This window comes from Neoarthrinium moseri (assembly GCF_022829205.1).
Source record: "Neoarthrinium moseri strain CBS 164.80 chromosome Unknown scaffold36_Wmoseri_CBS_16480, whole genome shotgun sequence".
NCBI lineage: Eukaryota > Fungi > Ascomycota > Sordariomycetes > Amphisphaeriales > Apiosporaceae > Neoarthrinium > Neoarthrinium moseri.
In genome coordinates this window covers 326,440-340,053 of record NW_026055150.1, presented here as the reverse complement: position 1 = coordinate 340,053, position 13,614 = coordinate 326,440, and the positions used below count along the sequence as shown (strand labels likewise).

Below are 13,614 nucleotides of genomic sequence, written 5' to 3'. Positions count from 1 at the left end.
TATACTGATGCTGGTAGCACTTAGACCACCTCGCCGGGGCTCTTCTCACCTCCCTTCAGAGAGTTCTGGTTGTCGCCAGAGAGACTCTCCACAGGTGCAATATCGCTGGTGTGGCGCTGGAGCTCAACGTAGTCATAGGCAAATTCGCCAATCTGTCCATCATCCAGACCAATATCCTCCTCCTCGGGAGAGACACGGAGGCTGAGGCCAGGGATGAAGTTCATGATGAACAAAATGATGCAGGTCATGACGAAGGAGTAGCTAAAGCCGGCAACGCTATCGGCGATCTGGTATCCAAGCTGAACCCAGTTGTGGTTGACCCATCCACCGGGGATCTCAGTGAATCCGTCAAGGTGAGCAATATAGTCACTATAAAGAGTTAGCATCGGCTTCTCCCTTTTGTTCTTGCAAAGCGCGGGGCACAACTTACGCAGCGAAGAAGGCAGTCAGGGTGTTTCCGATCATGCCACCAATACCGTGGACGGCAAAAATATCAAGCGCATCATCAATACCAGTCAGGAACTTGAGCTTGGTAGCAAAGTTGCAGCCGATACCACCGACAACTCCAAAAACAACAGCGGCCCAGGGGGCAACGTAACCGGAACCAGGGGTAATGGCAACGAGGCCGGCAATCGCTCCAGAGCAGAAACCGACAGCAGACCATTTCTTCTCCAGACGGTAGTCAAGAAGACACCAAGTGATGCCACCAACAGATGCGGCGATGTGGGTAACAATGCAGGCCATAACGGCACGCAGGTTGGCAGCGAGAGCAGAGCCGCCGTTGAAACCGAACCAGCCGACCCAGAGGAAAACTGTGCCGAGGATGACGTGAGTGACGTTGTGGGGTCGGTATGGGAGACCGGCAGCCTTGGAGTACCCCGTTCGCTTCCCGAGCATCAGGGAGTAGGCCAGGGCGGCAGCACCAGACGAAATGTGGACCGGGGTACCACCGGCAAAGTCAAGTCCGCCCATGATGAACGACCAGCCCGTCGAGTTCCAAGTCCAGTAGGCAATGGGGTCGTAGACGATTGTCGACCAGATCAGCATAAAGACGATGCAGGGCAGCATGCGAGCACGGTCAACTGCGGCACCAATGGCAAGAGCCGGGCTGTTTTGTATGTTAGCTGATACACCAAGCCACGGGCAACTGCAGCTGTCGGCCACTCACGTAATAGCAGCGAACATTCCCTGGAATAGACAAAAGAGAAGATCGGGGATCTTGGTGCTTCCGACGGAGGGGGCAGCAAGCGTATCCTTGAGGCCAAAGTTGGAGAGATCACCAATGAAGGGGTTGGTGCTTGTGTGGGAGAATGCCAGACTGTAGCCCCAGAAGAACCATTGGAACATGACTAACGCGACCGACATCATCGACAGCCATATCAAGGAGAGGGCAGACTTGCGGCGGGCAAGTCCAGAGTAGAAGAAGCCGACGCCGGGGATCATGAGCAGCACGAGGGCCGACGAAGTCAGAATCCACGCAAAGTCACCACTCTAGACGAGAATCGTTAGTGATGGCCGCCGAGCAGTCTTCTAACAGAACCTAACGACGTACCTCATAGTAGACGTTCAAGTCTTGGGTGAGCGAATCACCCCCCGTGGGAATGGTGTCATTCTCAGGGTACGGCGTCACGTACAGACTGGCCGACATGGTGTAAGATTCCGGGTAAGCTGCCGCTCACAGTGAGGAAGCAGAGCTTCGGGTGGAGGGATGAGAAGAAGCAATGTCTTGACCTTCTTTTGAGACACTTGCTCAAGGTGTCAAGCACTTCGAGGCTACCAAGGTTGCACGAAAAGAAAGGAGGGCGAGGGAGATCAACAACAATCAGCTGGGGGACGTGTGTAGGCTAAATATGACAGGGAAGCTAATAGCCTCGCCCATGCGAGGGGACCCCCGATCAGACGAGAGCAGTACCAAGATGGTAGGTATGTCGCAAGGTAGCTGTGGCCCCCAGTCCCAAGGTTCGAAGGGTGCGTGATTCGGACGGATACTCCCCCCCGGTACGGTAGGCTCAAATTTCCATGAGAGCTGACCATTAGTATTAGCTAGTGGGCCCCCCTTGATAAGACCACAGACAGCAACGGTCCCCGGACCGCCTTGCTGCAGCCTGCAAGCCCAGGGTTTGGGGAGCTGCAAGAGCCCATCGACATCGAAACCAGCTGGGGGCTAGTTGGCTTGGCAGGCGGTCCTACGAAGCAGCAACCTCCGGCTTGGGCAACGATATGCATTTCATCTTCATCAGCCAAGGAACGCAGCTAAGACATCCAGTACGGTCATCACAACACGAGACCTGATAATGATCTGTCCAAGCTGGTCCGTCCTGTCTTGGACGCAGTCATAGATGCATTTGGCGCAGTGCAAGAACTTGGCGGGCGCATTCGGGACGAGAGCAGCGTGGGGCGGACTGACTAGTGGAAGAGGCGCAACGACAACCACCAATTAACTGGGACAGGCCTCACCATGGACGATAAGATTGATTTCACCCAGCCAGAATAACGCGCCGAGAAGCGGACATGAGTGGATCAATCGCTCGGGGCAGCCTTTGGCGAAGGGCCAGAGAAGGATGTGTGGCACGTAAATATAGGGTATTCCTCCTCTGTACATTGCGACGAGGTGGAGAAGCGACTACGTTGGTACTCCGTACACATCCACTATTTGCTGACGCATCGCACTGCAAAGCATTTCACTGTAGGTAGGTTACTGAATGTTGGCTGTTTCCCGTTCCACTTCGGCGGACAGCCGATAGATTGGTGGGGCCCCTGGATTACCCAGAAGCGTGCAGCCCAGCAACTAGTTATCCCGGTCAACCATGTCCACTCGGCTTATTCTAAATCCTGGACGGCGACTACCACTGAACTTTAGGCTTCCAGACCACGACGTCTAGTGAGATTCTTGCTGTTTGGTAGAGCTCAAATTCAACTGAGAGGTGCTGGACGGCGGGCAAGTGGGTGAATGGTCGGCTCATCTCACACAAATTGCGTTGGTGTCACAAACCCGTAAACCATACGATGCGTGCGCTGGGGTGTCTTTAACGGTGGCATCCGTCAGCACTACCCTAGTGTGCCGGCATTCTAGCGCTATCGAACCCTCGAAAGTACAATCAGTAGGTACAGTACGTACCGACTACGGGCGAACAAGAACTCAGCCTTGTGGTAATATGGTACATTGCACTGACCACCCTCTCAAAGCCATCCTGTCGTAGTGTTCTGGCCGTCACTACATGACTTCACATTTTGCGCCCACAGGCGAGCTTTCAAGGGCCAGATCTGCCTGCCTTGGTAGTAGTGTCGGAACGACTGCGCAAACTGTGAAAATTTCAAATACCACCACACGCCCAACAACCCGTTTCCATCCCAAGAAGTCGCCATTTCCGTCCGTTTTATTGGTTGTTCTATAGTCTGAAGATGAAGCCCACATCTCGCTAAGTTGCCAAGACGTCGGATCCACCGCGCCCAGAGATAAGGAAATCAATGACCCAATCACGATGGGGCTTTAACTTACCACGAACCCGAGATCAAAGACCCCAGCGTAGACGAGTCGAACCATGGAAGCCAGTCAAAGCCAGCCAGACGGGATATGCTTACCTACCCTTGACAAGCCTGTGAGCCGAAGGGTCGCGTCGGCGCGCGCGGCTTTCGTCGTAGCGATGGGTGGACTGCCCGATCTACTAGGGTAATTGCACTGAGCACTCAGGACTTGTCCGTGGAGTCTGATCGCTTGATCGGCAGCCTGTCCAGCTTGGGGATGATTAATTTATCTGTAGTTAGAGCCCACGTGCGATGCAACAGTCGTGCGTACTGCTTGCATATGTTTCAAGTTGTGGTTCCGACCCCACAGTTCCTCGCAAGAACCACCAGGAAGAAGACGTGAATGGACCTGTGGACTGCGCGGCACAGACGAACGTCGCTATGATCACGTATTGACATGCTATGGCAACCACGGCAGATTTGAATGGGGAGCTGATCTGATGAGCTGGCTTGAGTTGCGCTGATTGAGATGGCTACCGATCGCGGCCCAAGCAGGCAGTAGTTTAGATAGTTTCTCATTAAAGCGGTTGGCAGACGTAGTGCCAATACGATGGCCCTTACAGCAATGCGATTCGCATGCAACCGTTGCACCCAAGACCAAACCACGGCAATCATGCTAATTATCGTCTTGTACGCAGATCTCGCTGTGCGGCTACACGGGATGCAGTATCAGCCTCGCGAATCTGATATCTACCACGATGATATCTTTGTACGTAATACCCGTACTCTAGAGGACCCTTCTCACAGCTCGCCTCGCCCAGCCCTCTGGGACGCCCCCAGATCGTCTGATCCTACCTAGTTCCCGCTACGAGGGGCTACTAACGAGCCGCGGTTAGTGCTAGCGTCGCGCTCGTGGATGACGAATTGATTTGGTCCTAAAGATTGCGCGAGGGCGCTGATTGGTTCTTCTCTGCTCAATCTTGAAATCATTACCACATAATAATTCAACGTCCCAGGGTATGATGGAGTTAAGAACATTGCTGGGCTGTCAATTGAGAGTTGCGCGGGCTTGGCAAAAGCTTGTCTGCGCTGCCGACGGTGCGTCAGCTTTCCTGGGTCGTGCTCGGCACCTTTGAAGTTGGACCCGAAATCGTGACGTAGGCCACGATTGGGCTCTGACAGTTCAATTTTCTTGGAGGCTTCTAAGAGTTGATATGCTCCAGAGTCAGATTCACGAGTGATGGAAAGGGTTCTACTGAAATTGTGAAGTTGTATACGCCATAGTCCCACGATGGACGACTGCACGCAGCATGGCTCGCCTCCAGCATATCATCTTCCCTCACTTCGGCCGCATTGATCTTATATGAATCAAGACTGGAGCACGGCCTCGATGATAGTCGATTACTCATTTCTACTGGGGGGAAAGACTTGCTGTGTGAGAAACAATGGTGCGAGTATGGACGCAACTTACGAGTCACGACTCAGCTGTCGTACACACGGTAGATTAGGTGCAATCGGAGATATACAATAAGTGGTAGGTAGTGTGAAGACTAAATCTCGCCTAGCCGTTAGACGACTGGGAGGGTAACTATATCTAGGATCCCCCTCAGTATATCCCCGGAACCTGGCTGTAGCACAGAGGCCCATCCAGCCATCAGCCTTCCTGGTTTCAACGAGATGTCTCTCGAGAATGACAACAAGGTAATGAACAAAGACAACGCCTACACACAGCACATGTCATAATTCTAGGAACTAGCTCGTCAGAGGTTCACTAGGCATTGTTCCCATGTCCTGCATTTCTCCTGCATCCCTTTGGGGGTGAACACCTACCTGTGTACCTATGTGACTAATCCTGTGTGACTGTGTGCAGATTTGCACCAGTAGGTTTTCCAACCAGGTATGGAGCTGAGAGTAGAAGGCCATCTTGCGTATCAAATTAAACTTCAGAGATATAGCGCGTAGTAACTTTGTAAGGACGAACTATTTCATTACTGCAGATATGAATTGTGCATGGCCGGCCATGAGCATAGCGTGTAATCACTACATGCATATGACTGTCTCCAGGGCTGACAGTACAGGAAAAAGCCCAATCTGTCAAAATTAACGTACACACCCAATGGCCATACTAAAAAGACCATAAAGCAAAATGAAAGCATGACTATCTGTCCCTCAACGCTCCCAATGCACCTCCAGAATGGCAAGAGCCGAGCCTTCAAGTTCAATCACACTTTCCAGTACAAATCTATCATCGGCCTGAGAGATCAGGTCCTTCCAATCACTAATGGTTCTATCTCGAGCATTGAAAAGCGTCGTCAAACTGGGGTCGGCCGCTCTGTCAATCAACGCCACCGAAAGTTGCTAGGGTAAAGAATGAAATATTTTGTCCTACCGAAGACTTTGTTCCTTCCATAAAGGAATACTGCCGGGCTCTGGCAGATATGCTTCCAACATCAGAAGCTTCTTAAGGCCTTCAACGATGGAATAGACGCTTTAAGGATAAAGATGTGTATGACAGATAAGCAAGTCTCCCAAGATAACAAATCTAGTCAATGATGCATTGCAAAGAGAGCATACAAAGCACAGATGCACGTTAGCAAATATTAGACGAACTCGTAACTTATCATGCATACCTACCAATACTTGTCAGACCAATTATGGAGGAATCGGAGAAAGTACACGTCCGCTTGGATGGTGTGCGGGACGAAAAGATCGCACACACCGAAGCGGATACACGCGTTGACTCCCTTTGGTATGTCGTCTTCTGCACCCTGAATATCCTTTTGAAAGTCCTGGAAAACGAATTTCACTTCAGGGAACCGTTCTGCTAATCTGACCGCGATGTTACCGCGGGATCCCCCCACATCAACAGCCGTGGTCCCTCTAAGGGAAGCGCACTCTAAGGGAAGCGCAGTCATATCTGCCAATAACGTATGAGACCTGGTATTCCGGGCAAGAGGTAAGTGTTTTCAAAGATCCTACAAAGCTCAGGGTCCTGACCGACCTGATTAGAAGAACTCGTACAGATAGGTTCGTATTGTGCACCCACGCAAAGGCCATGAGTCTCTGCCGAGGCATCAAACACTTATAGTGAGGGTAAACGACCAATATGCACATGCACATGCACAGTGGAGAACTGAACGGTGACAAAGAATGGCTTTGCCTAGCTGTTATCAAGCAACCGCCAGGTTTCAGGATGACTTGTATCGCGATGGTAAGAGGCAACAGGCACTACGCCCGTGCCAATTCGCAGTCCACCCTTGTCAATTGGTCCGATAGAAGAAATCCGAAGCCAGACGCTGCCATGATGCGGATGATACCGGCGCAACGGTGCGCTTAGGGGGCGTCTGGTTAGAGGTGGTTGTCCCCGAGACGCTGACGCCACCGCTGCCAACAAGAAGTGGGTTCGTCCCCAGTGTCGCGTCAGCGCGATCGTACTGTTTGAGTGGCATAATTCCCTCTCTCTCAGCACTTTGGAACGCTTTTGTTCCAAGATTGGTGGTGCAAGTTCTTCCCAGATTGCAGTCATATTCTCACCAAACCGGGGTTCCGGGTATCTTTTCATGGCCATGCATGCACGGCGTAGGGGTTGCGTGCTTGACCCCGCCCGGACTTGTGAGGCTCCTGCGGGTAGCCAACTCAGCTTAGAGATGCTCTGTCAAGATCTGCTTGAGGCACTTGGACTTGGATACATTTTGTGTTGTGCCTCGATATCATCCACCCCCGATGAGTGAAGTCAGGTAAGCCATGGGAGAGAAAGATGCCTAGGAGAAAAGAGGCCTATTTGAATTCTTTCGCGACACCCAAATTGTAGTAGGCTCTCACAAAAATGACCCCTGCATGTTGAAATTCGCTCAACCCTGCCAACTTGCCAACTGAGCCGCCGGGACACGCAATCCCGATCTCAGGATAAGCCGTACGCGGGCCGAACCAAGCGGATTCTAGCAAATAGTGGCCGATGTCTTTCTAGAAGTATGGTGTAGATTGGGCGGGAAAGGGCATTCTACTCTGTATGTACCTACCCAAGTAAGTAGTAAGAGGCTGATCATAAACCTACCTGCTCAATATGTCGCCTCCAAGAACTTGGAGGGCAAGAGACGTACTTACAGTATCTGACGCACAGTTGACCGTCCAGGCCAGAGGCTCCACTGCAACCTCCGACGGCAACATGGGCCGCTGAAATCCTAGCACCATCATGACCGTGGACTGCCCATTGGCGGGAATTTCTAGCTCGCCGCAAGAGCATCACTCTTAAAATTCTCTCTCCAGTCATACATTCAAGAACTATCCTACGCGTGATTCTCACTTGCGCTTGGTGCCCAGGCTAATGACCGTCATGAACTCCTTGACTCTCTGCGCTGATGACACCTTTGGCCCAGCCATCAAGACAGCCGATTGTCGCGGGGGGTTTGATTTCACAGGTGCCGACTGATCAACCTTCAGGCTACGAGTTACATGCTGAACACTGATTTCTAGTGACCTTTGAAAACATTATTTTGGCCGGCTTGCCCGCCGCCCTCTTCATCACCCTAACTATATTTCGGATACTGAATCTGCGTCACGCAAAACTTCGAATTCGACAAAATAGCCTGCACGCTTCTAAGCTGGTACGTTGGATTAGCGACACAACCCACCGAGTCGCAAGATATACTAGGCTAATAATAAAAGATTTTCATCGCTTTCTTCACTGCCTTGCAAATCACCAACTTGGTGTTGACAGCAGCGACCCCCGCACTTCGTACGCGCGCCTCGCTCGCATCGGCGGCGCTTTCTGTGTTGGCAGCCGTGACTCTTGGCATGTTGTCACATCTCTAACACGTCAGATCTATCAAGCCATCCTTAATCATCAACCTCTATCTCATCGTAACGGTTTTGCTGGACGCAGTTCGTGTCAGAACGCACTGGCTGGTAGCGGCCAACGAGAATAGCATACTTGCTACCGTCATGACAAGCTCCCTAGCTGTCAAGTTTGTCATCCTTATACTAGAAGCTACAGGGAAACGATCCTTCCTGCCGGGCTCCTATGGACAGTTTTCACTTGAAAACACAAGTGGGCTTTTCAGCAGAAGCTCTTTCTGGTGGCTCAACTCGCTTCTAACTTCAGGCCACAAGAGAGTGTTGGGCTCAGATGACTTACCAATCATTCATGAGAAGCTCAACTCGGCACATCTTTCGGACCGATTGAAGTCCGTTTGGGACACCTGTAGGTTTTCTGGGAGAGTCATGCCTGCAGCGACAAAGCTTACGTGAGCATAGGCGACCAGAGGAAAAAGTATGCGTTGGCACGAGCTTGCGTATGGAGTTTGCGATGGGAAGTCTTTGTGATTTATATCCCAAAAATCTGCTACGCTGCGCTCAGTATAGCACAAGTCTATCTCATCCAAAATGCTGTGACTTTTGTGCAGGGGAGCGTGTCTGCTAGCACGGGTTATGGCTTGATCGGCGGGTTTGCCCTTGTTTATATTGGCCTCGCAGTTAGTTACCAATTCCATCCACCTTTGTCGACGATTTTAAATACTCCTTTCAAGAGAAGGCATACACTAAGAGAATACAGGTCATGATGGGATGGGCGTCTCATCTCTCATACCGCCTTATGACAATGATGCGCGCTCAACTTACCACAGTCATCTACACTAAACTGCTGACCCTCCCTATAAGCAGCACTAACGAGTCGGCGGCGATAAGTTTAATGGGTACCGATGTGCAAAGAATTGCAGAGACTTTCTGGCAACTGATCATCGAAGCCTTACCAAGCGTGGCCCAGCTAGGAGTCGCTGTCTATCTGCTTTACGCCCAATTAGGCGCCGTTTGCGTGGCGCCTGTTCTCGTTACTATCATTTCAACAGGATTATCCGTATTTTCTGCTGGGATCATTAACTCTAGACAAGGTGCATGGTTGGAGGCGGTACAGGATCGTGTTAATTACACATCAGAGATCCTAGGGTCGATAAAGAGCGTCAAGATCCTCGGCCTGATCAGTCAACTCACCCAAAGGATTCACAATTTGCGCAACATCGAGATTGAAACCTCGAAAAAGTATAGGCGGGTACAAAGTCTAAATATTTCTCTAGGTCTGTCTGTGGAGAGTTCCTTCTAGACATATTAGCTGTGTCTGGCTACATGGGAACTAACCACCATATAGTAAACCTCCCTGAGACGTTTAACACCTTCGTCATATTTGCCGCCTATGCTCTTGCAGCACATCTGCAAAAAACCGGCGGACTATCAGTCTCACAGGCAATAACGTCCCTGGCAGCCCTGAATCTATTGTCAGTGCCACTTGCTACTCTATTGTACGCGATCCCACGAGGTTGGTCCGCTCTGGGTTGCTTCGAGAGGATCCAACAGTTCCTTCTACAGCCTTCACGCACCGATCAACGAACGTTTCCGCATGTTGTAGCCAATAGCATATCTTCTCAGTCAGATTGCGACTTTGAACTCCAGGGGACGACTTTGGCCAGACAAAATAGGATCACTGCAAGCGCGGGTACCTTTGGTTGGTCAGATGCAACTCCACGAGTGGTGAAGGTAGATACTCCTGTTGAACTCACGTACGGCCTCACCGTGCTAGTTGGCCCGGTGGGAAGCGGCAAATCGACATTGTTAAAGGGAATAATCGGGCGGTCGGGTTCATATCTCGTCCCCAGAGGTCGCATACGTGGATCAGTCCGCCTGGGCTATGAACGGCTCCATACGAGACAATATTGTTGCCGGTACTAATCTCGCGTTTGATGAAAAGTGGTACAGAGCGGTCTGTCACGCGTGTGTGCTGGATGTCGATTTCCGTGAGATACCTCATGGAGACATGACGTTGGTGGGAAGCAAGGGGGTGAAACTGAGCGGTGGTCAAAGGCAACGCCTTTCAATAGCTCGCGCCTTGTATTCACGAAAGAAACTGGCCGTATTCGACGATGTGTTAGCTGGTCTCGACCTGGTAACCGAAAGACTTGTGTTTCAACGCGTCTTTGGCCATGATGGTCTACTGCGCAAAATTGGCGCCACTGTTGTCCTCGCGACGCATTCGGTGAAACACTTGTCCCAGGCAGACTTCATTCTTGTCCTGGATGAGAATGGGACTCTGATTAAGCATGGCACTTTCTTCGAGCTGAACACTACTGAGCGCTACATTCATAATTTGCAGCTCAGGTTAGAGGAGGAACCCTCGGACCACTCTGATCGCCCTCTCAATGATGGTAGCCAAGGAGAGTTCGAGCAGGATGCTACACCAAGCGCTACGGCTCAAGCTAACGAAACCCGAAAAACTGGCGACTGGCTCATCTACAAGTACTATCTCCGTGCTTTGGGGCCACTGAGTTTGGTTCTTTTTCTTGGCTTCGTTTCCGTGACATCCGTCTCGAACGCAATGAGTCGTAAGTACCAATCGTTGGCAAAAAGGCGGCGCTAATCAATGCAGATGTCTGGCTGAACTGGTGGGCTGAATGGAACCAGAACGGAGGCGCACCAAATCTTGGATACTGGCTTGGCATACTCGGGCTCATCAATATCATGGCCGGGACATCCATGGTTGGAGCTGTCACGTAAGGACTCGATGTGCACGAAATCCTATCCATATGCTGAGCACCTGCAGATTTCTTTGGACTTTCATGATTCCACAATCTGGCAGAAACTTGCACCTGTCTCTATTGGAAGCAGTGAGGCGGTAGGTGTCGAAAAGTACCGTGGAAAGACTTATACCATTGCTAATTGCAACAAAGTGCACCTCTATCATTCTTCAGTAACACGGAGACCGGGGTCTTGGTGAATAGGTGACAGCTCTTCTTATGGTACCGACTAAATAGTTGAAGGACTTCCATACTAACGATGTTCCAGATTTAGTCAAGATCTTCGATACGCCGACATGACAATTCCAGGTTCTATTATCAATATGTCATTCCGTGGGTGCTCCCGAAATCCAAAAAGAATGATCCTGACTATCAAGAACAGAACTCGGTACCTGCCTAGTATCAGCAGCGCTCTCAGCGACCGCGGTGGGCTTTTTCGCCGCCATACTGCCAGTGGTCTTTGGATTACTCTATTTAATCCAGAACTTTTACTTACGCACCTCGCGACAACTTAGGCTCTTAGAGTATGTGCATATTTGCAGCCGAATAAACTTTTCCTGCTTACTCGACGATAGAATTGAGGCCAGCGCTCCTGTGTTCACACATTTTATTGACTCGCTGGCTGGGCTCGACATCATCCGCTCTTACGCCTGGACCGAAGTATACATTTCAAAGAACGTTCGCTTAGTTGATTCCAGTCTGAAACCCTATTATCTACTACTATGTATCCAACGCTGGCTGGTACTGGTTCTCGACCTTGTCGTCGCTGGCCTAGCTGTAGTGCTCGTCGGTATGGCAGTAAGCTTGCGGTCTAGTATAAGCCCTGGATTCCTAGGTTTGGCCCTGGTTAACATGATGGGTCTATCCCACTCACTGACGAAGCTGGTACAACATTGGACGAACCTTGAGACTTCTTTGGGTGCTATAGCGCGTATCAAGAATTTTTCTGAAACGACCCCGGAGGAAGCCTCTCCTGGAGAGACATCTAACACCCTGAGTTCTGAATGGCCACACACGGGTGCTTTGATAGTGGAAGGATTGTCTGCTTGTTATGGGTATGTGATGGTCAAGTCGTTATACATATTGCCTCTACTGACGGATATATACCCATAGCCTAGAATCGCCACCCGTGCTCAAAGACGTGACTTTCTCGATTAATGGTGGTGAAAAGCTCGGAATAGTGGGCAGGACGGGAAGGCTAGTACATTATCTATACCGCCCCGCCGGTTCTTCTTCTCACTTTGCGATTTCTCCCAAAATAGCGAAACACTGACAAGTAATATACAATCAGCGGCAAGAGCTCAACTGCACTTGCTATTCTTCGCCTTATGAGCATCATATCCGGCCGAATTCTTCTTGACAACGTGGACCTCACAACGATTCCAGGATCTGTGGTACGGGAGCGACTTGTCTGTCTCACTCAAGACCCCTTCATGTTTTCGGGGTCTTTGCGGCTCAATATCGATCCGGTTGGTACTGCATCTGATGAATCGTGTGTGTCTGCACTACAGAGGGTTGGTCTGTGGGAGATATTGAAGAATACCGTCGCAAACCCAAGCTTCTCAAATGCGTCATGCGTCCTAGATGCAAGAATGAGCATGGAAATGCTTTCGCATGGCCAACGGCAGCTTTTTTGCTTAGCCAGAGCTATGCTGCAACAGGGCAAGGTGCTGATTCTAGACGAGCCTACGAGTAGGTGAGTAACGGCGCGGGAGGATCACTCGAGACCCGAAAGTGGTTCTGGATGTGTACTAATGGCAAATGATGTAGCGTCGATGCTGAGACCGACGCTCGGATGCAAGACCTTATCCGTACGGAGTTTCAACATCATACTATTATCATGATTGCACACAGACTATCTAGTGTTCTTGATTTCGACAAAGTCGCCGTGCTCGATCACGGCAACTTGGTGGAGTTCGGAAAGCCGGCCCAGTTACTTATGGACGGATCAAGTCACTTTTCGAAACTGTACAACAGTTCAACGTCGTCCTAGTGAGTATGTAATTAGTCCTGCTCACGTAGTTACTCTACGTCAAGCCGGCGACAACTTTTGCTGCTTTTGCTCGGAGTGGAGCCATCGTCTGTTCTGCATGGCTTTTGGGCTATTGGACATTCTGTACTTCATGGAAGATCCGCAATTCAGCCAATTTAGTACGGAGAGATGTTCACCACCAAGTTTGAGCTCTCGCCAAACTCGAGGCAGGGCTCCGCCGTCGGATTAAGCATGGGCCATACGTAGGCTTAAAGGACAATCAAGCCGCGCACAACACTACTTAGAGCTTGGTTGAGAACAAATGACGATGACCAACTTGTCTTCCAGACGCCATATAATTTATATTATCTACAGTGCTAGAACCACGTAGATGTCAACACCATGAGCTCTGTACTGGAGGAATCCCCTGTGTAGCAGGTGTAACGGGTCATTCCTGCAGCGGGCGAAACATTACCCTTTGGCTTTGTTTCAATCGAAGCAGTGCACATCTCTTCTGTCACGAGCGCGAAAAGGAGGCCCAGTTTTTCCACCCCTGAACACCGACGAATAGTAGGACCTAGCCAATCACGGATGAGCGGAGGCTTGAAATGGCAACTC

General features: G+C 50.6%; 2 protein-coding genes across 2 annotated transcripts; one reads left to right on the top strand and one right to left on the bottom strand.

The window, feature by feature from the left end:
- Positions 1 to 20: 20 nt before the first annotated feature.
- JN550_008591 (uncharacterized protein) lies at positions 21 to 1,648 on the bottom strand (the record flags this gene model as incomplete). The annotated part of the gene is made up of 4 exons (XM_049320569.1): positions 21 to 369; positions 431 to 1,108; positions 1,169 to 1,491; positions 1,553 to 1,648. 4 exons carry the CDS (start codon positions 1,646 to 1,648, stop codon positions 21 to 23), a joined length of 1,446 nt encoding a protein of 481 aa, XP_049169523.1.
- Positions 1,649 to 7,798: 6,150 nt separating this feature from the next.
- JN550_008590 (uncharacterized protein) lies at positions 7,799 to 13,017 on the top strand (the record flags this gene model as incomplete). Its single annotated transcript, XM_049320568.1, has 16 exons — positions 7,799 to 7,883; positions 7,939 to 8,069; positions 8,131 to 8,237; positions 8,286 to 8,665; positions 8,719 to 8,936; positions 9,017 to 9,533; positions 9,605 to 9,949; positions 10,110 to 10,832; positions 10,877 to 11,000; positions 11,051 to 11,122; positions 11,178 to 11,228; positions 11,293 to 11,357; positions 11,407 to 11,548; positions 11,600 to 12,079; positions 12,316 to 12,720; positions 12,795 to 13,017. The coding sequence occupies 16 exons, from the start codon at positions 7,799 to 7,801 to the stop codon at positions 13,015 to 13,017; spliced, it is 4,068 nt and encodes a 1,355-aa protein (XP_049169522.1).
- Positions 13,018 to 13,614: the final 597 nt, after the last annotated feature.